The following is a 21,373-nucleotide window of genomic DNA, read 5'->3' as shown; positions in this document are numbered from 1 at the left end:
TGCTATGTAAGAACCATATGGAAGGACACCCTTTGTGTTGCTGAGGGAGCCTCGAGTGGAATACTTTTGTAAAAAAGAAAGGTTGAAGTGGCAATCTACACTCATCAGAAAGCCTGGCACAAGATACCTTTCAACACCTAGCATTTCACGTTATGTGAATATTCCCAATTAAATAGAAAACAAGATTAAAATAATCAAATCTTCTTGTTCCTCCTTGTTTACACAATCAAAGACATTCTCTGTCCAATTCTAATTTCCAGCTTCTTTCCTTTTTGGAAAACTTGAATTCAAGTCTTTGCCGTTCCCTTGTCTTTTCCTCCCTCTTAAGTTCAGGTCTCTCTACGTGGAAGATGATTGCGGTTGCTGGATGCCAGTCATCTCAGCCTTCCATCGTTCAGTCCAAGGTAAGGACATTTTGCAGAGTGTTCTGTCCCATGCGCAACTTCTCAGGTACTGAAGCAGTCCATGTTCATTTGCAGAAAGATCAAGGAAGCAGTCAGGCTTGGGCTGACAGGTGGCAATTTGACTGTGCAACATTATGGCAAACAATTACCATTTTGACAAAGAGAAAGACTAACCATTTCTTCTTCACATTCAACAGCATTATTACCATCAAAATTATGGGGCCTACCATTTATCAGAAACTGAATTGGAACAGTCATTTCAATCCTGTGCAGAATAGCAAGACAGAGGTTCAGAATTCCACTGTATTTAACTAACCTCTGGACTTGGCAAATCTGCCACTTTTTAAATAGCATGAGTTAGGAATATAATGCAGTATTTTCTGGCCAGGCTGGGTGCTACTCAAACATATTCAAGAAACTCAACATCATCAAGAATAAAGCAGCCGAATTAATCAGCATCCCATTCAATCGTAGTCATGGGCGACTTCAACTTCCCAAATATTGATTGGAAGCTCTTTAGATCAAGTAGATTGGATGGGGCGGTGTTTGTGCAGTGTGTCCAGGAAGCTTTTCTAACGCAGTATGTAGATTGTCCAACCAGAGGGGAGGCCATATTGGATTTGGTACTCGGTAACGAACCGGGACAAGTGGTGGGCTTGTTAGTGGGTGAACATTTTGGTGATGGCGACCACAATTCTGTGACTTTCACCTTGGTTATGGAGAGAGATAGGTGCGCACAACAAGGAAGTTTTTACAATTGGGGGAAGGGAAATTACGATGCTGTAAGACAGGATTTGAGGAGCATACGTTGGGAGCATAGGCTGTCAGGGAAGGATGTGGTGGAAATGTGGGACTTTTTCAAGGAGCAGATACGACGTGTCCTTGATATGTATGTACCGATCAGGCAGGAAAGAAATGGTCGTGTGAGGGAGCCTTGGTTGACGAGGGAGGTTGAATGTCTAGTAAAGAGGAAGAAGGAGGCTTACATAAGGTTGAGGAAACAAGGTTCAGACAGAGCAGTGGAGGGATACAGGATAGCCAGAAGGGACCTGAAGAAAGGGATTAGGAGAGCTAAGAGAGGGCATGAAAAATCCTTGGCGGATAGGATCAAGGATAACCCCAAGGCATTCTATGCGTATGTGAGAAACCTGAGAATGACGAGAACGAGGGTAGGTCCGATCAAGGACAGTGGTGGGAGACTGTGTATTGAGTCGGAAGAGATAGGAGAGGTCTTGAACAAGTACTTCTCTTCAGTATTTACGAACGAGAGGGACCGTATTGTTGAAGAGGAGAGTGTGAAACGGACTGATAAGCTAGAAGAGATACCTGTTAGGAAGGAAGATGTGTTGGACATTTTGAACAACTTGAGGATAGACAAGTCCCCCGGGCCTGACGGGATATATCCTAGGATTATGTGGGAAGCAAGAGAGGAAATTGCAGTACCGTTGGCAATGATCTTCTCGTCTTCACTGGCAACTGGGGTGGTACCAGGGGACTGGAGAGTAGCGAATGTTGTGCCCCTGTTCAAAAAAGGGAATAGGGATAACCCTGGGAATTACAGGCCAGTTAGTCTTACTTCTGTGGTAGGCAAAGTAATGGAAAGGGTACTGAGGGATAGGATTTACGAGTATCTGGAAAGACACTGCTTGATTAGGGACAGCCAGCACGGATTTGTGAAGGGTAGGTCTTGCCTTACAAGTCTTATTGAATTCTTCGAGGAGGTGACCAAGCATGTGGATGAGGGTAGAGCAGTGGATGTAGTGTACATGGATTTTAGTAAGGCATTTGATAAGGTTCCCCATGGTAGGCTTATGCGGAAAGTCAGGAGGCATGGGATAGAGGGAAATTTGGCCAATTGGATAGAAAACTGGCTAACCGGTCGAAGTCAGAGAGTGGTGGTAGATGGTAAATATTCAGCATGGAGTCCAGTTACAAGTGGAGTTCCGCAGGGATCAGTTCTGGGTCCTCTGCTGTTTGTAATTTTTATTAATGACTTAGAGGAGGGAGTCGAAGGGTGGGTCAGTAAATTTGCAGATGATACAAAGATAGGTGGAGTTGTGGACAGTGAGGAGGGCTGTTGTCGGCTGCAGAGGGACTTAGATATGATGCAGAGCTGGGCTGAGGAGTGGCAGATGGAGTTCAACCCTGCCAAGTGTGAGGTTGTCCATTTTGGAAGAACAAATAAGAATGCGGAATACAGGGTTAATGGTAGGGTTCTTGGTCAGGTGGAGGAACAGAGGGATCTTGGGGTCTATGTACATAGATCTTTGAAGGTTGCCACTCAGGTGGATAGAGTTTGTAAGAAGGCCTATGGAGTATTATCGTTCATTAGCAGAGGGATTGAATTCAAGAGACGTGAGGTGATGTTGCAGCTGTACAGGACTTTGGTTAGGCCACATTTGGAGTACTGTGTGCAGTTCTGGTCGCCTCACTTTAGGAAAGATGTGGAAGCTTTGGAGAGGGTGCAGAGAAGATTTACCAGGATGTTGCCTGGAATGGAGAGTAGGTCGTACGAGGATAGGTTGAGAGTTCTCGGCCTTTTCTCGTTGGAACGGCGAAGGATGAGGGGTGACTTGATAGAGGTTTATAAGATGATCAGAGGAATAGATAGAGTAGACAGTCAGAAACTTTTTCCCCGGGTACAACAGAGTGTTACAAGGGGACATAAATTTAAGGTGAAGGGTGGAAGGTATAGGGGAGATGTCAGGGGTGGGTTCTTTACCCAGAGAGTGGTGGGGGCATGGAATGCGCTGCCCGAGGGAGTGGTAGAGTCAGATTCATTGGCGACCTTTAAGTGGCATTTGGATAGGTACATGGATGGGTGCTTAATCTAGGATAGAAGTGCGGCACAACATCGTGGGCTGAAGGGCCTGTTCTGTGCTGTATTGTTCTATGTTCTATGTTCTATGTTCAATCCCAGTACCACCAATGCACAGCGGAGAGTGTACTCTCTATAAGATGCACTATAGAAACAATCAAGCCCTTTTGAACCACACCTTCCCAATCTCTGATCCCTACTGCCATTACTTTCCCATTCCTTCACAGTCTTCGCTGCCTCCAAAACCTGTAAACCTCCTTCTAACAGCATGGTCAGTGTGCCTTCATCACGTGGATTGCAATGCTTGAAGAAGACATCTCATCACCACCTTTTCAAGAATAATGAGGAACGGGCAACTAGTGATATCTATATCCCACAAACAATGAAGAAATGATGCACCAAAAACATTTGTAAGGCTATTTGGATGGCAAGGTTGGCTTACTTTTTAATATTCTTGCATGATACATTCCTAATTGCCATAGAGTAAGATGAACAGAGATATATAGCATGGAACCAGAGATTATACCCCAACTCATCCATGCCTTTTAACTGAGTGGGTGTTTTCAAGAGATAGGCATCCAACACATTGCTGTGGAGTCCTATGTAGGGAGTTCAGATAAGGGTGGCAAATGTTCTTCCTGATAGGACATTAGTGAAACAAATGGTTCTTTCAGCAATCAATGATAGTTTCACCATTACTGAGACAGGTTTTCAATACCAAATTAATTGAACTTTAATTCTACCAATCATTGTCATGATATTTGAACTCACATCCCCAAGGACTAGTCTACATCACATACTAACCCAATTACATGATATCATGAAGCCATCATATCCCCCTGATCTGGTTGGGGCCTCTCTGTCAGCCTAACAAACACCAGGCCTTGTAGTGTGTGACTAAGGGGCCTTATGCTTATTTTATGCACCAAGCAGGAACTGGTTTGGCCTGAAGGCATCAGGCCCAACCTCCTGCTGTATTCATTGTTCATCTTTTAGCTATAATTATGGGGGAAACAGATAACAAAATCAATTCTTTTTGGAAATGATTGTTCTGGTCACATTGGACTTCCATTTCGAACTATATGAGACCAATTGAACTATTATGTCTCATTCATCATTGTTATTGGATTTTCCTTCCTCAGCTATTTTCAAATGGGCTACTGAAGACTCGATCAGAGCAGTAATTACCTTTAACGATATGCTTGAGATTCTGAAACCAAGAGGAGCATGACATTTCCAGACCCAAACCACAAATATGATCTGGTTTGCTTAACACCCTCCGATTCTCTCAGTGAGAGCTCCAGGAAGTTCTCTAAATATGTTCAATACTGATAAGAACAGACCAATGACATTTGTATAAAAGTCAAACCACTTTCTGAGGCATAATACAAATATTTAGAATTTATTTCAGATGCACAGTACTGATACCTAAGAAAACTAAGGGCACAGGCGAAATACTTCTTTTATGAATTTCTTCAGAAAACTGGTAAGCATTTCTGATTATTCTCATTTGTATAAGTACAGTTAGAGACAGCTGCTTGAGTAGCAGCAGCATGATAAAATATTATTAAACCAAAGATTACTACGGGTCCTAATTGTCAAATGAACAAAATATCATCTGATAAAACTGTGGTAACATTACACAAGCAGAATTCCCATTGATGGTTGCAATTACTGCACTTCTTAGGAGTCTTTTAATGTGTTCCAGGTCCCAAAATAGTTTGATCTATTAGAATGAAGCTAAATATGTTTGAAAGAGGATAAAATATTCACTGATATCTACTTTTAAATTCCAGCTATTTTTGCTTAATGCTTTTCTCTTACTCACTAACTTTTCTTGCATCAGTGCCTTTTGAAAGAAAGGTTATGGATTCTTGGAACTAAAGCACACAAATCTTGAATCTGGGTCCAAAGCTGTCAGTTTTTATTTTACAAAAGCATCATGAGTTTCATATTGTACTGCATAAAAGTAGCTTAAACATGTAAAATGATTGCTTGTTCACATTCACAAGTCAAAATTATCTCCAGTCTAAATTAGCTACATTATTTTCTGTGATTGGTTGCTACCCTATTGCTACTAGTCCTATTAACATGGAAACATAGAAAATAGGAACAGGAGGAGGCTATTCGGCCCTTTGAACCTGCTCCACCATTCATCACATTCATGTCTGATTGTCCAACTCAATAGCCTAATCCTGCTTTTTCCTCATAACTTTTTACCCAATTTGCTCCAAGTGCTATATCCAGCTGCCTCTTGAATACATTCAATGTTTTGGTATCAACTACTTCCTGTGGTAATGAATTCCGCAGGCTCACCACTCTTTGGATGAAGAAATATCTCCTCATCTCCATCCTAAATGGTCTATTGCTGCCCTTAAATTCTGCAATCAACATGTCTTGCATTTTTACACCATCTTTCATGACTCTAAGATACAATATTGTATGTTACAACTAATGAAGTACTTGTGAAATTTGTCAGTAATGTTCTTTGATGATGATGAATTCCCATTTATGATACTAGTATATGAATTGCACAGCAAAATATACCCTAAATTTTGCAATCCAGCCAGGGTTTGTAACATTATGTTTACATTTTTTTTCCTGTGTGCACAATTCTGACTGTTTATCCTGGGTAAATTTTTCTTTGTACACTGTCCAGTAGTTTGGAATAAGTCTTCCAATTGTCAGACAAAGAGAAATGAAGTACTTTCTTTTATAGATTAATTCCTGGCCCACAGTCTCATTTCTTCTTTTAAGTATACTCATCATGCTTTACCTCAGTGCTGTCTGATTGGCAAGGATTAAACAATATTAATTATCCTATAGTATTCTAATTTAAATAGTTATGCAGTTCTATATCATATGAACTATCTTAGTCTGTTTAATACTCTCCACACATTTATACATATTTTCATGTTGGCTCGTTTAATGACTTGTATCAAGAGACACATGAATACAGATGATTGCAAATACTCATGAGGTTGACCTTAAAATCCACAGGCATAGATAGGACTTATCAAAGCTGATAAGTTAGCTCCTCTCAGCATCTCATACATATCTGGCAGCAGACTGAAGAGCGAGTTTGTTGATATGTCAGCTGACTTCATAGTTAATTCCACTGCTTTACTTCATCATAACTATCAAGTAAAGTAAATGTTACATTTTGAATGTGAACTTCAATGCTTGCCTCCTTCCTTTACCAATAACTAAAAATTCAACACTTTGCCATATTTCAGCAAATAATGGTTGAAGGCTTGCTTTGAGGCAGAGAATTTAGGAACACAAATATTGAATGGTTATGTGCACAAATACTTCCTACAATTGATTGCAGGCTATAATCCCCTATCCCCTTCAATCTTTATAGAAAAAATGGCTTATTCTTTATCTATTCAGAAATCTACTCAGTGGCTGATGTTCCTTTCTCACATTTCTCTCTGTAGTACTAAACCGACTACCTGGTTTATCTATGTGTCTGTCTAAAGTTTATTTTAATTACATGGTCCTACAGTATTCTAATTCCTACACTCATACATTTCAATACAATATAAACTATGGGAGATCGTTGCTTCCTGTGTAGATGAGAGTGGGAACCGAAGGAAGGATGAGCAAACTGACAATAGTGATATGGTAGAGGAAGCCACTCAAGCGGTTGGAGGAAAAAGAAATGTAGTTGTAATCAGGGATAGTACAGTCAGGGGAGTAGACACTATTCTCTGTGTCCAAGATTGAGCATCCCAATGGTTGTGTTGTCTGCTTAGTGCCCAGGTTTAGGATATCTCATCTGGGCTGCAGAGGAACTTGGAGTAGGAGGGGAAAGATCAGTTGTTATGGTCTATGTGGATATCAGCGATATGGGTAGAAAATGGAAAGATGTTCTGCTGATGGATATGAGCAGCTAGGGGCTAAATTAATAAACAGAAGCAAAAGGTCATAAACTCCAGATTACTAACTGAGCCACGAGCAAACTCACACAGGGTCAAAAAGATTAAAGAGATAACACGTAGAAAGACAATAATGACAGAAAAAGTAAACTATAAGGGCAAATTAGTGAGGAATACAAAAACTAAGCTTATTTAAATATATAAAAAGGAATAGAGGTCAAAGTGAACATAGGCCCATTAGAAAATGAATCTGGAGGAACAGTTATAAGAACAAAAAAATGATAGAGGAGTTAAATAGATATTTTCTATCAGTCTTTATGACGGAAGATACTTCAAACATCCCATTAATACTAAGGAATACAGGAGGGAAATGAAATGCTATGACCATCACTAGAAGTAGCATTATAAAAACTGCTAAAAGCTGAGAAGTGGCCTGGTCTTGATGGCTTGGATCCTATGATAGTTAAAGAGGAAGTGACAGAGATAATGGATACATTGGGTTGTAATTTTCCAAAAGTCCCCGGATGCCGAAGTTATACCAGAGATTTGGAAAACTGTCAATGTGGCTCTCCTATTCAAAAAAGAGGGAGGCAAATGTGGGTAACTATAGGCCAATTTGACTAGCATTTTTTGCTGGAAAAGTATTGCAATCCATTATAAAGGAGCTAATAGTAAGTCTTTTGAAAAAATCATAATCCAATATATCAAAGTCGACAGGGCTTCATGAAAAGGAAATCATGGCTACTTAATTTATTGGAGTTTTTTGAGGAAATCTCAACCAGAGGTGGATTGAGGTTGGACTTGGACTTCTAAATGGAATTCAACAAGGTACCTCACAAAAGGTTAAGTCATAGGATAAGAGGCCACTGAGTTGGAGGTAGTGTATTGGCGTGGACAGAGAATTAGCCTATAGGCAGGATACAGCGAGTGGGGATCAGGGGTTCTTTTTCAGGTTGGTGACCTATAACCAGTGGGGTTCCATAGAGATCAGTGCTGGACCACAACTGTTTCCAATACCTTAATGGCTTGGAGGAAGAAAGTGAGCGTACTGTAGTCAAATCTGCAGACAACACAAAAGTAGATAGAAAGGCAAATTGTGAGAGGATTGCAAACAGTTTAGAGGAGGTATTGATAAGTTAAGTGGGCAAAAAGTTGGCAAATGTAGTATAATGCTGGAAAATATGAAATGGTCCATTTAGAAAGGAGAATAAAAGAGTAAAGTATTATATAAATGGAGAAAATTTTGCAAAAAGCTGCAACACAAAGGGACTTGGGGTTACTTGTGCACTAAATACAGAAATTTAGCATAGAGCCTACAATCCGGAAGACTAATGAATGCTGGCCCTTATTTTAAAGGGGTATAAAAGTAAAGAAATCTAGCTGCGACTGTACAAGGTGCTGGTGAGACCACATCTGGAATCCTGTGAGTAGTTTTACTTAAGGAAAAATATTATTTTATTGGAAAACGTTCAGAGAAAGTCCATGAGGATGATCCCTGGTATAGAGAGGTTATCTTATGAGCGAAGGCTAAACAGATTGAGATTCTCCTCAGTGGAGTTTAGAAGATTGAGAGGCAATCTCATTGAAACATATCAGATTCTTAAGGGGCTTGACGGGTAAATTTAAGAGGAATTTTCCTGTTATGGGAGAGTCTAGGACCAAAGGACATAGACTTAGAATAAAGAGGCCCTAATTTAAGTCTAAGATCAGGAAGAACTTCTTCTCTCAAAGGGTTGTGAGTATTTTGAACTTGTTGCCACATATAGCTGTCGGGGTTTGTGTCTATTTAAAGCTGAGAGGGATAGATTCTTGGTCATTGGGGAATCAAGGGTTATGGGGAAAATGAAGGAAAGTAGATACGCGAATGTCAGATCAGCCATGATCCTATTGAATGGCAGAGTAGGCTCGAGGGGCTGAATGGCCTACTCCCATTCCTGTTTCTTATAGTCTAATGATCTAACCCACCTGCAGTTAACTTGGAAATAGAATGAAGGGTTGGTGAATAAGCAAGAGATGCTAATGGGGACGCATACATGTGACTGAGAATGATCTAAAGATACAATAGTCCCTTTTGAATAATTAAAGCTTTCAGTACATTTAGAAGTATCGTAGACTGCCCTTATTGAAGTTAGTCACTTTGAAGTACAGTGGGAAAAACAGATTGTATTAATTGCTGGTGATTTTATGTAATCATATAAAATGAGTGATAAAGTTTTCGATTTAGTACATTTGCTGATTCTGACATAATTTCTGCCCAGAATTGCACCCATTTTGAAATGTGATTTTACTTACCTTGAGATTTTTTTTGTCAAACCAACTTAATATCACCGAGTGCAAGATCTACCCTGAGCCAGTGCAATCGTACAACCTTTATTAAAATACAGTTGTTTGTAAAATTAGTTTTACATCAAAATATCTTGTTAATATATTTAGAAGTGACAAGGAAGGAAGATCTTACGAGGAAAGGCTGAGGGATCTGAGGCTGCCTTTGTTGGAGAGAAAAAGGTTGAGAGGTGACTTAATTGAGATGTATAAGATAATCAGAGGGTTAGAAAGAGTGGACAGTGAGAGCCATTTTCCTGAGATGGTGAAGGTAAACACGACGGGACATAGCTTTAAATTGAGGGGTGATAGATTTAGGACGGATATTAGAGGTAGTTTCTTCACTCAGAGATTAGCAGGGGCATGGAACGGCCTGTCTGCAACAGTAGTAGACTTGCCAACGTTAAGGGCAGTTAAATGGGCATTGGGCATACGTATGGATAATAATGGAATGGTGTAGGTTAGATGGGCATCAGATTATTTTTCACAGGTCAGCATATCATCGAGGGCTGAAGGGTCTGTGCTGCATTGTAACATTTTATGTTCTATAAGCCTCTGACTCGTCAACACGTCTGCAGCTCTCTGGAGCAGGAGTCTGGTTGCTGGTCATCTCACATAGGAACAGGCTGATGGGTTCCACTCGAGTGCTTGATGGGCATCAGATTCTGTTGGACCTTCCCCACAGACCCAACTGGCTTTCTCCACCAGTCTTCCCACTGTTTAACAAGATTCCCATCCACCTGCCCGTAACCTGCAAAATATCCATCCTTTATCTCTGTGCAATCTGATTTGAAATCAGTCAAATTCAGTGGTTAAAAAGACACCAAAAATTATTTTGATAATATTAATTACACCAATCAGTTAATTAACAAATTAAAGCAATAATCCCATTTAAAATCTTATAAAACAGATTATTTGGTGTCCTTGTAGCCTAAGTAGCCAATTTATATTTTTTAAGTTGCACTGTCCTGCAGACAAATGCAATTAGTCCAAACCCCCAGTCTGTGATTAATTCACTCCTAAAGGGCTATGACGGGGTGTCTAAAGGAAGGAAACTGAGTGTTTAGGTGGGACCAGCTGCTAGCTCAACATTGGTAAAACTAACTCAAAGGTCACAAATTAGTCTTGTCAAATATGCAAATTCTTCATTCTGTGTGGGTGTAACATTTGTCATCTCCAACTGCTTTTGAATTAAGTGGCAGTTAAGATATAACCACCATAGCTTTGGGATCTCAAATCACGTGTAAGTCAGAATTCCTAAGGATGACAGATTTTCTTCTCTAAAGGGCAAATGGGTGGTTTACAACAATGATTACATGGTCACCATTAGACTCACATTTCATTTCTAGATTTTGCTGAATTCAGATTTTACATTTGCCATGGTAGGATTCAAACCCACATCCTCAAAGCATTAGCCTGGATTACTAGTCCAGTGATATCACGACTATGCTACTCCTCTATAAGGAACAATTTAAAAACAATACTACTGTAAAGCTAAAGTCACTATAATCCTGTCAGAGCATAGAAACTGGTGTCTCATTAGACAGACAATAGGTGGTGGGTCATCACGCCTCGCGGATGACGGGGTTGGATGTCATAGCTGAAAAATGTGTTGCTGGAAAAGCACAGCAGGTCAGGCAGCATTAAAGGAGCAGGAGAATCGACGTTTTGGGCATAAGCCCTTCTTCCTGAAGAAGGGCTTATGCCCGAAACGTCGATTCTCCTGTTCCTTTGATGCTTCCTGACCTGCTGTGCTTTTCCAGCAACACATTTTTCAACTCTGATCTCCAGCACCTGCAGTCCTCACTTTCTCCTTGGATGCCATAGAGTCATACAGCTATACAGCACAGAAACATATCTTTCTGTCCAACCTGTCCACGCTGGGGGGCTGGTTTCTCTGGAGTGCCGGAGGCTGAGGGATGACCTTATCGAGGTTTATAAAACCAGGAGGGGCATGGACAGTCTAAATAGACAAGGTCTTTTTCCTGAGGTGGGGAGTCTAGAAATAGAGGGCATAGGTTTAGCTTGAGAGGGGAAAGATTTAAAAGGGACCTAATGGGCAATTATTTCATGCAGGCAGTGGTGCATGTATGGAATGAGCTGCCAGAGGAAGTGGTTGGGGCTGGTACAATTACAACATTTAAGAGGCATCTGGATGAGTGTATGAATAAGAAGTGTTTAGAGGAATATGGACCAAGTGCTGGCAAATGGGACTAGATTAGCTTAGGACAACTGGTCGGCATGGACGAGTTGGACCTGGCATCCCAATATGACCTAGTCCCATTTGCCAGCATTTGGCTCATATCCCTCTGAACCTTTCCTATTCATATGACCATCCTTATGCCTTTTAAATTGTAACCTGGTAATATTCTACAGAAGCATGTTGTTAAACTTGAGAGGGTGAAGAAAAGATTTACAAGGATGTTGCCAGGGTTGGAGGGTTTGAGCTATAGGGAGAGGCTGAATAGGCTGGGGCTGTTTTCCCTAGAGCACTAAGGCCAAGGAGTGACATTATGGAAGTTTATAAAATCATGAGGGCATGGTTAGAGTAAATAGGCAAGGTATTTTCTCCAGGGTGGGGTTCCAAAACTAGAGGGCATGGATTTAAGGTGAGAGGGGAAAGGCTTAAAAGGACCTGAGGGGCAACTTTTTCCATGCAGAGGGTGGTGTGTGTATGGAATGAGCTACCAGAGGAAGTGGTGGAGGCTGGTACAATGAAGCATTTAAAAGGCAACTGGATATGTATATGAATAAGAAGGGTTTAGAGGGATATGGGCCAAATGCTGACAAATGGGACTAGATTTATATGGGATATTGGCATGGTCGGCATGGACGAGTTGGACCAAAGGGTGTGCTTCTGTGCTGTACATCTCTATGACTGTAGAAAGGTGACCAGAATTATACACAATATTCTAAAATTGGCCTCACCAATGTTCTGAATAGACTCCCATACTCAATGAGCTGACCAATGAAAGCAAGTGTGCCAAACGCTTTTTCACCAACCAATTTACCTGTGATTCCACTTTCAAGGAACTATGCATCTGCACCCCTAGGTCTCTTTGTTTGGTAATACTCCCGAGGAGCCTACCATTAAGTGTATAAGTCCTGCCCTGATCTGCCTTACCAAAATGTAACACCATATATTTATCTAAATTAAACTCCATCTGCCACTCTTCAGCCCATTGGCCCAAATAATCAAGGTCCCATTGTACTCTGAGATAACCTTCACTGTCCACTACACCACCGAATTTGGTATCATCTGCAAACTCACCAACCACATTCCCTATATCCACAACCAAATCATTCATATTAATGAGTCTTTCATGGTAACCTCAGCAGGTACAGGAAATGAACCAAAGCTTTTGGCACTTCACTGCTTTGCAAACCAACAAGCTGAGCTAGCTGACTCTCTACACTGCCACTAGTCAATATTTAAAGCACTTTTTTGAAAAACTGCTTTGTTCTGAATTATATGGAGGTTATTGTTGACGAATCAACAACCCCTTACTGCAACAGTAACCACAGATGTAAATCCACTTACAAACACAAGTAAAATTTGGATCATTTGGAAACATCTGGAGACTTCTAGGCATCTGGATAAGGTAATAGGCATTGTAGTTGATCAGAATAAAGAAAACGCTTACAATGTCAAAGGATTGATTGGAATTAGTTTATCAGAGTTCTTTGCAAGTTAGGGCTTAAGTAAGTTTGAATGTAATGGTGTCTGCTGCTCATTGCAGACATAGAAGACTTTGAAGAGGAATGGGAAGAAGCAATGGTCAAAGCTGTCGAAAGAATTCTTTCCCGGGAGCACCATCAAATTCACCAGAATATCTAAGAAAATAAAAGGTGGAATCTTACAGGAGTCAAAGCAACTTGGGCTATGGTGAAATTAATGGCAGAATATGATAAGAACTCCAGCAAGGCCTTTCTTGACTTCCAGAGCAATCCATCTACTATGCTTTTGACAAGTAGTGAGGTGGGTTATAGTTGCTTGGCCTATTGTCGACAAAAAGGGAGGGATTGAGTGAGATGAACTGGGTGGCTCACTGTTGCAGCAAGTGTTCTGAGGGAATGAGTAGGCAGTGCAGTGAGCATGTGGGGTTATTGCTGTGGGAGCTTTCAGAGGGTGAGAGGTACTGAGGGAAGATTGTGAAGCCTATGGTCAGGAGGATAGAACATGAGCCTTGATGGGAGGTGAATGCAGTAGCAGAAATAAAGTGTAAGGCAGCAGAGAAGTGGGTGGTATTTACCCTGCGAGCAATAAAAACTCTTGAGAGCTATTGGCCATTTGTCCCCTCTGTAGAGACAGCACTGACCTGGGCAATAACTGCCAGTGCCTAATGGTGTAATCTCCTCTGCCTGCCCTCCTTGGCATCAGCCCTCACCTTCACTTCATCTCCTGTTCAAATATTTATAAAACTATACAACCATGTTGAATGGAATCATCAATGTACTATATGTTTCTCATTGCCTTCGTGTTCTCATTCATTGATGCTGATAATGCGTCAGTGATGTACATGTATTGTACAGGACTCTCTGACGTCATGTTTTTATAATCTTATTATCACCAACCCACTCTCCACTCCCAACACCTTCCCTTTCCACTGCATGAGGTGTAAAACCTGTGCCCACATCTCCCCCCTCATCTCCCTTCAAGTCCCCAAAGGATTTTTTCACATCCAGCAGAGATTTTTCTGCACATCCATCCACCTCATCTACTGTGTCTGTTGCTCTCGAGGTGGTCTCCTCTACATCGGGGAGACAGAATGTCAATTTGCAGAGCGTTTCAGGGAACATCTCTGGGACACAAGCACCAAACAAGCCAACCGCTCTGTGGCTGATCACTTCAAATCCCCCTCCCACTCCACCCAGGACATGCAAGTCTTGTGCCTCCTCCACTGCCAACCCCAAGCCACCTGACATTTGGAAGAACAACGCTTCATCTTCTGCCTTGGGACCCTCCAACCACAGGATATCAACATCAGCTTCACTAGTTTCCAAATCTGCCTTACCCACACCTCATCCCAGATCCAACTCTCCAACTCAGCATCACCCTCTTGACCTGTCCTATCTGTCCATCTTCCTTCCCACCTACCTGCTCCATCTACCACACTGACCTATCACAATTATACCCCACCAGCATCCACCTATTACCTTCCCACCTACCCTCCCTCAGCTCCACCCCCAGCCCCCCTATTTATCTCTCATCTCCCTTCCCCCTCCATATTCCCTGATGAAGGGCTTGTGCCTGAAGCGTCGACTCTCCTGCTCCTCTGATGCTGCCTGACCTGCTGCACTTTTGCAGTGCCACACTTTTCAACTCTGACCTTTCCAACATTTGCAGTCCTCACTTTCTCCTTATTATCACTCAACATAAACCTTGTGCTACTGATTTAAAGACTTCAAGAATGAGCCTTTAACTAATTGTTTGTCATCCAAGCATTGAAAAAAAAACACTGAAGCAGAAACCAATTAAATAATTTACAACCAAATTTCCAGCTCATTCATTCCCTCATGATCTGTGATCATCTTATTTCCACAGCATTCGGGGGGGTGACACATTTGCTGTCTCCCTACCCTCTCCTCCACCCCAAAAGACCCCACATCTGCTGCACAATTCCATAATGCAATTTGTGATGCATAAACTGAGATTGTAATTGGTCTTTCAGGGTCTAATGGCATCAAAGCCAATTTTTCCATCAGCAAATCTTTCTATATCCCCTCACCTTTTCTTGATCATGGTTTCAGCTGAAATCTTGTTTCTTTTCTAATGGATTTGTGGAAGGCATTTAATTTTCTGAAGGATTTTCTTCTGTTCATTTCCACAGATATCTGCAGTTATTTCTTGCACTTCCTGCTTATACCTAAAACCTTCCTCTTGTTAAATTGAATGGCTTCTCACTGATGTCACTGATAAATAATAATTCAGTACCTTTGAATGGGCATTTAGAATCATAGAATCTCTAAAGAGTGAAAACAGGCCCAACAAGTCCACACTGACCCTCTGAAGAGTATCCCACCCAGACCCATTCCCCTATCCTATAATTTTACATTTCTCCTGACTAATGCACCTAACCTACACATTCTGGAACACTATACGCAACTTAGCATGGCCAATTAGCCTAACCTGTATGTGTTTGAACTGTGGGAGGAAACCAGATCACCCACAAGAAACCCATGCAGACATAGGTAGACTGTGCAAACTCCACACAGACAATCACCAGAGGTTGGAATCAAACCCGGGTCCCTGGAATTGTGAGGCAGCAGTGCTAACCACTGGGCATCCATGCCGTCCTTATTAAGTTTCATATTGATTCTTGGGGCAACTTTAAGTCCTACCTGAGCTTTATTCCTCTTGTATTGGAGCTTGATGTCTCAGTAACCTCACTGTATTCACAGTATGAGGTTGCATTTCTGAACCTGAATTGTGAAACTTTGTCCGTGACAAGGAGAACTAAACACTTCATGCCAACTCAGTTTCCGTCAGCTTTCGAGTGCATCTAACTTTTTAAAAGTTTTTGAGAAAAGCTGAACAAATACCAGGATAGAATCACAATACAAAATCTCAAAGGAAAGTACAATTTATAATACACAATTTATACAGTGTTTGACTTGAATGATAAATAAACTCTGATTGGTAGAAGCCAGTTGCTTTTTTTCAGTCACCAACTAATGAGTAATGGGTTACCCAACCTGTTGCGGTTTTCCTGTTGCTCAATTCTGATTTAGCAATACGTGGAATGACATGTAGTCCAACCACTAAAAGGGATTTGTGCATTTCTATCCACATCAGAATCAGGTCTTTTGTGATGCTTACCTATCTTATGTTGTATTGAGTATTCATTGCATGCACTTATTCCAAAAGATTAAATTTCCCACAAAAGCCCAAACCTAATATTGGCTACAAATCTATAACAGATATCTAGCATGTTATACTCATAAAGGGGCAGCACAGTGGCTCAGTGGTTGGTACTGTTGCCTCAGTGCCAGCGACCCGGGTTCAACTCCAGCCTTGGGTGACTGTCTGTGTGAAGTTTGCACATTCTCCGCGTGTCTGCATGGGTTTTGTCCAGGTGCTCTGATTCCCTAACACGGTCCAAAGATGAGTAGGTTAGGTGATTTGGCTATGCTAAATTGTCCATAGTGTTCAGGGGTGTACAGGTTAGATGCATTAGTCAGGGGAAGTTTAGGGTAATGAGCCTAGGTGGGATACTCTTCAAAGGGACAGTATGGACTTGTTGGGCCGAAAGACCTGTTTCACACTGTAGGAATTCTAATTCTAAAGAAAATAATGTTGGCCAAAAGCCTTCTTTTGAAGGAGGTGGGTAAGCCATTGCTTTTACCTTAACCTCATGCAGTTTAAGTTTAAGCTGTAATTTTTTGCAATTATATATACTCTTCACTTGCTACATCCAGATTAAATTGTCTAAGAAAAAGAGTAAGTGTTAAAAATAGAGATTAACAGGTACATGAAATGGAAGTTATCTGTAAGTGTATGTCTGAGGTACTCTGGAAGACCCGGAGACAATCACCCACAGCGAAATGAATGGGAGAAAAGACAGACCCCGTCTTACTGAAACAGTGCCAGTTTCAATCGAAGTGGCTGTGGAGGGATAGAAACTGTCACACAACCCAAACAGATTTTTTGATGAATGAAGTATTTTTTGAAATAAAAGAAAGGCTCCTTCTGGAATGGGTCTTTGCAAAGGGACTCTGGAGAGAGATCCAATTGTTTTTGTTGAGGTTTGTCCCAGCAGCTCCATGACACAGGACTCTGTGCTCTACAGTCTGTTCCCAGGACTCCTCCTATATGTACATACAAACCAGGATCATTCCAAAATATGAGCTGGGGAGATCGGGATAGCGCTTTGGGATTGGGAGAGGAGAAGCCTATAGGGGAGCAGGGTTCAGGCCTGCATTGGGAGCAGGGGAGGTCGGGTTAGCTCTTTGGGACTGGGAGTGAACAGAAGCCTATCAGGGAGCAGGGTCATTGGGAGCAGGGGAGTTTGGGTTAGCACTTTGGGATTGTGTTTGAGGAGGATCCTATAGGAGAACAGAATCCAGAACTGCACTGGGAGCAGAAGAGGTCAGTATAGCACTTTGGGATTGGGTTTGAGGAGAACCCAAAGGGGTGCAAGCTTCAGGTCTGCATTGGGAGCAGGAGAAACAGGGATAGCACTTTGGGATTGGGAGTGAGGAGAAGACTATAGTGGAACAGGGTTCAGGCCTGTGCAGACAGCCAGCCTTCCTTTTGCCTGGAAATGACAGGAAGCCTGGAGGAAAATGGGAGGCCACTGGATTTGTGGGAGAGACAGAGAGAGAGAGAGAGAGAGAGAGAGACTGAGACTTCCAGGATGGAGAAGGAGAGAGATGCTGCAAAGAAGAGAGATCAATTCCAAACTAAAGTAAAACACATTTTATTTTGGAATACAGTAAACTCTATTTTATATCCTGCAATGCCATTTGTAGGCAGCAACTGCTATCCATTACTAGAGAATGACATCAGCTATGTTTCTGCTCTTTACCCCACCTCTCGGTGACACTCATAGGATCCTTTGTCTGAGAGACAAGGGGCAGAATCTTATTCACTTTTAACTTTTGACTGACAGGGAGAAACAGCCACAACCCATTCTATCTAAGATTAGTATACTTCATTTCTCAATGCATTAACAAGTGCAGTAGGTACCAAAATGATTGCCTCCTTCCCAATGATTTAGCTCATAGCTCATAGTATTCCACTTGATTGCAGGGCTGCTGGGCTAGCAGCTTGAATTTATACACCATTTAATGTCATAAAAAGCATTTTGTCAGGTTTTAAACTGCCAAAATAACATGGAGAGAGGATTTGATGTGGGTTAGATGATGTTAAGGCTACCTTTAGCAGGGACCTTCAACAAATATATGGAAATGGGAGATATCAAAAGGGAATTCCAGACGATAGACTTTAGGTGGCTGAAGGTCAGTGTGAGGTTTTGTTTCAAATTGTATTGTCTTGTTGGGAAGTGTGTGTGAATGAAGACAACGTCAGCTGAGTTTTCTGTGCCTTAGCTCACTGCCTGGATGCAGCTAGAGGCCAGTATCGGACAGGTGTTTCTGATGGGTTTTGGGATTCTTCGTAATACACGTTAAAGTAATAATGTGAGCGACTGAAATGCTAGAGAGGAAAAGATCGGTTCACATTCTGCCGTCATAACTCTGTGCTGTTGACTAACATTTCTCCAAGAAATGGAACTGATATACAAAAGGTAATGTGACCAATGCCAATGGAATTTATATATGAGATGCAGTCAACTCCTGATACACTGATACAACACATTAAGAAATATGTGTTGCAAGGTAAACTGTTAAGGTGTATATAAACCAGAGTTGACAATTCACATGGTATAAAACACAATAACTATTGAAGAAAGCCAGGTAACAAGTTATTTGACCAAAGCTCCATAGTCATACAATTTTAATCTTAATATTATGCTGATGTTTTACAGCTTGGCAAATTGGAAAGATGACGAACAATGTGACTGTGCACTGCAATGGTTCATTGACGAAAGAAATGCATTATATTTTGATTGGAATATCTATACCAACATTTCTCCTGGGATTAACATTTAATGCAATGACCCTATGGGCATTCTGCTGCAAATTCAGGAAATGGACAGAGACCATTATTTTTTTGACAAACCTGGCGATTTCAGACAGTATCCTGCTCATGTCTTTACCCTTCAAGATGTACAGCTACAGGAGTACTTGGAACCTTGGATCGAGCTACTGCACATTTCTCGAATGCTTGTATTTTGTGAACATGTATGTGAGCATCTACACCATTGTCTGCATAACCGTAGATCGATACATTGCAATAAAGTACCCATTTAAGGCAAAGTACTTCAGGTCACCAATGACAGCCACATTTGTATGTGGTGCAACTTGGACTTTAGTGTGTTCACTTTCAATTTTCCTGAAAGTAAAATTTAATAATGCCATCGATGAGAAAATTTGTTTTCAGAAAACCACTGTACAGCCAACAAAAGCTGGGATTATCATTTCCATTGAGTTGTTTGGATTTGTAATACCTTTCCTCATTATGAGCTTTTGCTCATATCACGTCATCGTGACTCTCTGCAAAAAAAGTACAGAATCCCAGGGAAACCTCATGTTCGGACGAAGCATAAAAATTGTCGTCTCAAATCTAATCATCTTTTTTCTTTGTTTCATGCCTTTTCACACAGGATTATTGCTTGAATTTCTGCAAGAGATGTCAAAGCCAGATTGCAAATTGCTGACTAATGTACGTCGTTTTATGAGTGTGTCTTCATCTATAGCTAATATGAACTGCTGCCTGGATGGAATAATTTATTATTATGTTTCCATAGAAACTCGTGAGTTTTTAAATCGAACTAAAAAGGATGGTAACAATTTAAACCTTTACACTGTATCTTTTCAGAACACCCAAGATACTTGGCAGCCAGGCATTCAGTAACTCATGATGACGAATATATTCATTGGAGCAGACATACAGCATTAGATCATTGACTGCACAACCCTGTTCCATCATTCCATTGGACTATTGCTTATCTGTATCTTGAAGCCTAGCATATCACTGATGTCATGTTTATATCACTGTATTCGTGACAATCTCATTATTGTACATAGAATGCATTGGCTGAGATAGTATGTGATAAAAGGGATCTGAATGCATATCGAAAGCGAAATGAAAATTTGAAGGGCTACAGAGAAAGGGCTGTGGAATGCGAAGAGCTAATGGCTCTTTCAGAGAACTCCAATAGACAAGACTGCTCAAATGGCATCTTTCTGAATTTCAGGAACAGATGAGAGACCAACAATTCCCAATGTTATAAAATTAATAAATGCAGCCATATATTGATCATGACTCAGGCAGTATCAATCAATGGAAGCTTGTTAACTTAACTAATATGATGTTGAATTAGATGATTAAAAAACGAGGCCACGACCAGTTGAATGACTACTTTTGATCTTGCATCTTATTTCCTTCTACTTACTTTTGTTCCACAAGCCTAACACCTCCATCTAAAAACAAATACTGGAAAAATCTAATTCAATCTCCAGCTAAATCTCAAACAATTAGTATTTTTAAAGAATAAAACTCGAGCTAACTACTATAACAACAGATGTATATAGTTAATTCCACATCATTATAAGATACTTCAAAGTTATTTAAATGTTATGCATTGAAGTTAACATCACATGGTGTAAAGGGGTTTGCATCCTAAAAGTTATGAGCAGAAAGAATTCGCTGAGTAACTAAAAATGGGTAGAAACACAAACCCATTTAAAAACGTGAAAATTGCTGCCTTTTTATTCCAAAACACACTGATTTGTAAACTAAAATGAATAAAATAAATATAACACAAAACAAAATGATGCAGTGAAAAAGGCCAAATTGAATTTTCCCAAACGCATTTGTACAAAAAAGACAGTGATGTGTCATTCTTTTAATAACAATTTCCTTTCAAAATATTAACTGATCTCTCAGGTGAAAATTGCTCCGTTTGTTTTGCCGAACTGTTGAAATGATAAGAAAATCCAAGACATAACGAGAATCTGTGATTTTAATTTCTTGCCTATGGTTCTGGTTGGTCTTACAATCACGACCTGAGAGTTTTCTTTTAGCAGAGAGCATTTTCAATGCATAAGGTAGAAGTTTTTACTGTAGCCATTTCTGATTGAATTTCGAATAATGATGGTTTGATTTCAGAGGAATGACATTTCTGAATTTTAAAATGTTGCGACCTTCATGTCAGAAAGTGCAGTACGTTGATGGAATGCAAAATGATCATCAAAATTGAAACTGATAAGTATCAGTAGGATGGCTTTCTGGGAATAACTTATCAATAAAGATATTATATTAGTCATCATGTGGCATTGGTCACAAATAATAAATTGTTGCAATAGTTTCCATAAATTATTTG

General features: G+C 40.6%; 1 protein-coding gene across 1 annotated transcript; it reads left to right on the top strand.

The window, feature by feature from the left end:
* Positions 1–4,651: 4,651 nt before the first annotated feature.
* On the top strand, positions 4,652–20,381 carry LOC140479051 (G-protein coupled receptor 35-like). Its single transcript, XM_072572860.1, has 2 exons — positions 4,652–4,708; positions 18,914–20,381. Exon 2 carries the CDS (start codon positions 18,931–18,933, stop codon positions 19,900–19,902), a length of 972 nt encoding a protein of 323 aa, XP_072428961.1. The 5' UTR covers positions 4,652–4,708; positions 18,914–18,930; the 3' UTR covers positions 19,903–20,381.
* The last annotated feature ends 992 nt before the right edge of the window (positions 20,382–21,373 follow it).

The sequence above is a fragment of the Chiloscyllium punctatum genome, chromosome 6 (genome assembly GCF_047496795.1).
Source record: "Chiloscyllium punctatum isolate Juve2018m chromosome 6, sChiPun1.3, whole genome shotgun sequence".
NCBI classification, from domain to species: domain Eukaryota; kingdom Metazoa; phylum Chordata; class Chondrichthyes; order Orectolobiformes; family Hemiscylliidae; genus Chiloscyllium; species Chiloscyllium punctatum.
Note: the sequence above shows the minus strand (reverse complement) of the source record. Positions and strands in the feature narration are given on the sequence as shown.

What these genes read in the sequence shown, in the direction of transcription:
- LOC140479051 (XM_072572860.1), top strand. Translation starts at nt 18,931, where the DNA reads ATGACGAACAATGTGACTGTGCACTGCAATGGTTCATTGACGAAAGAA.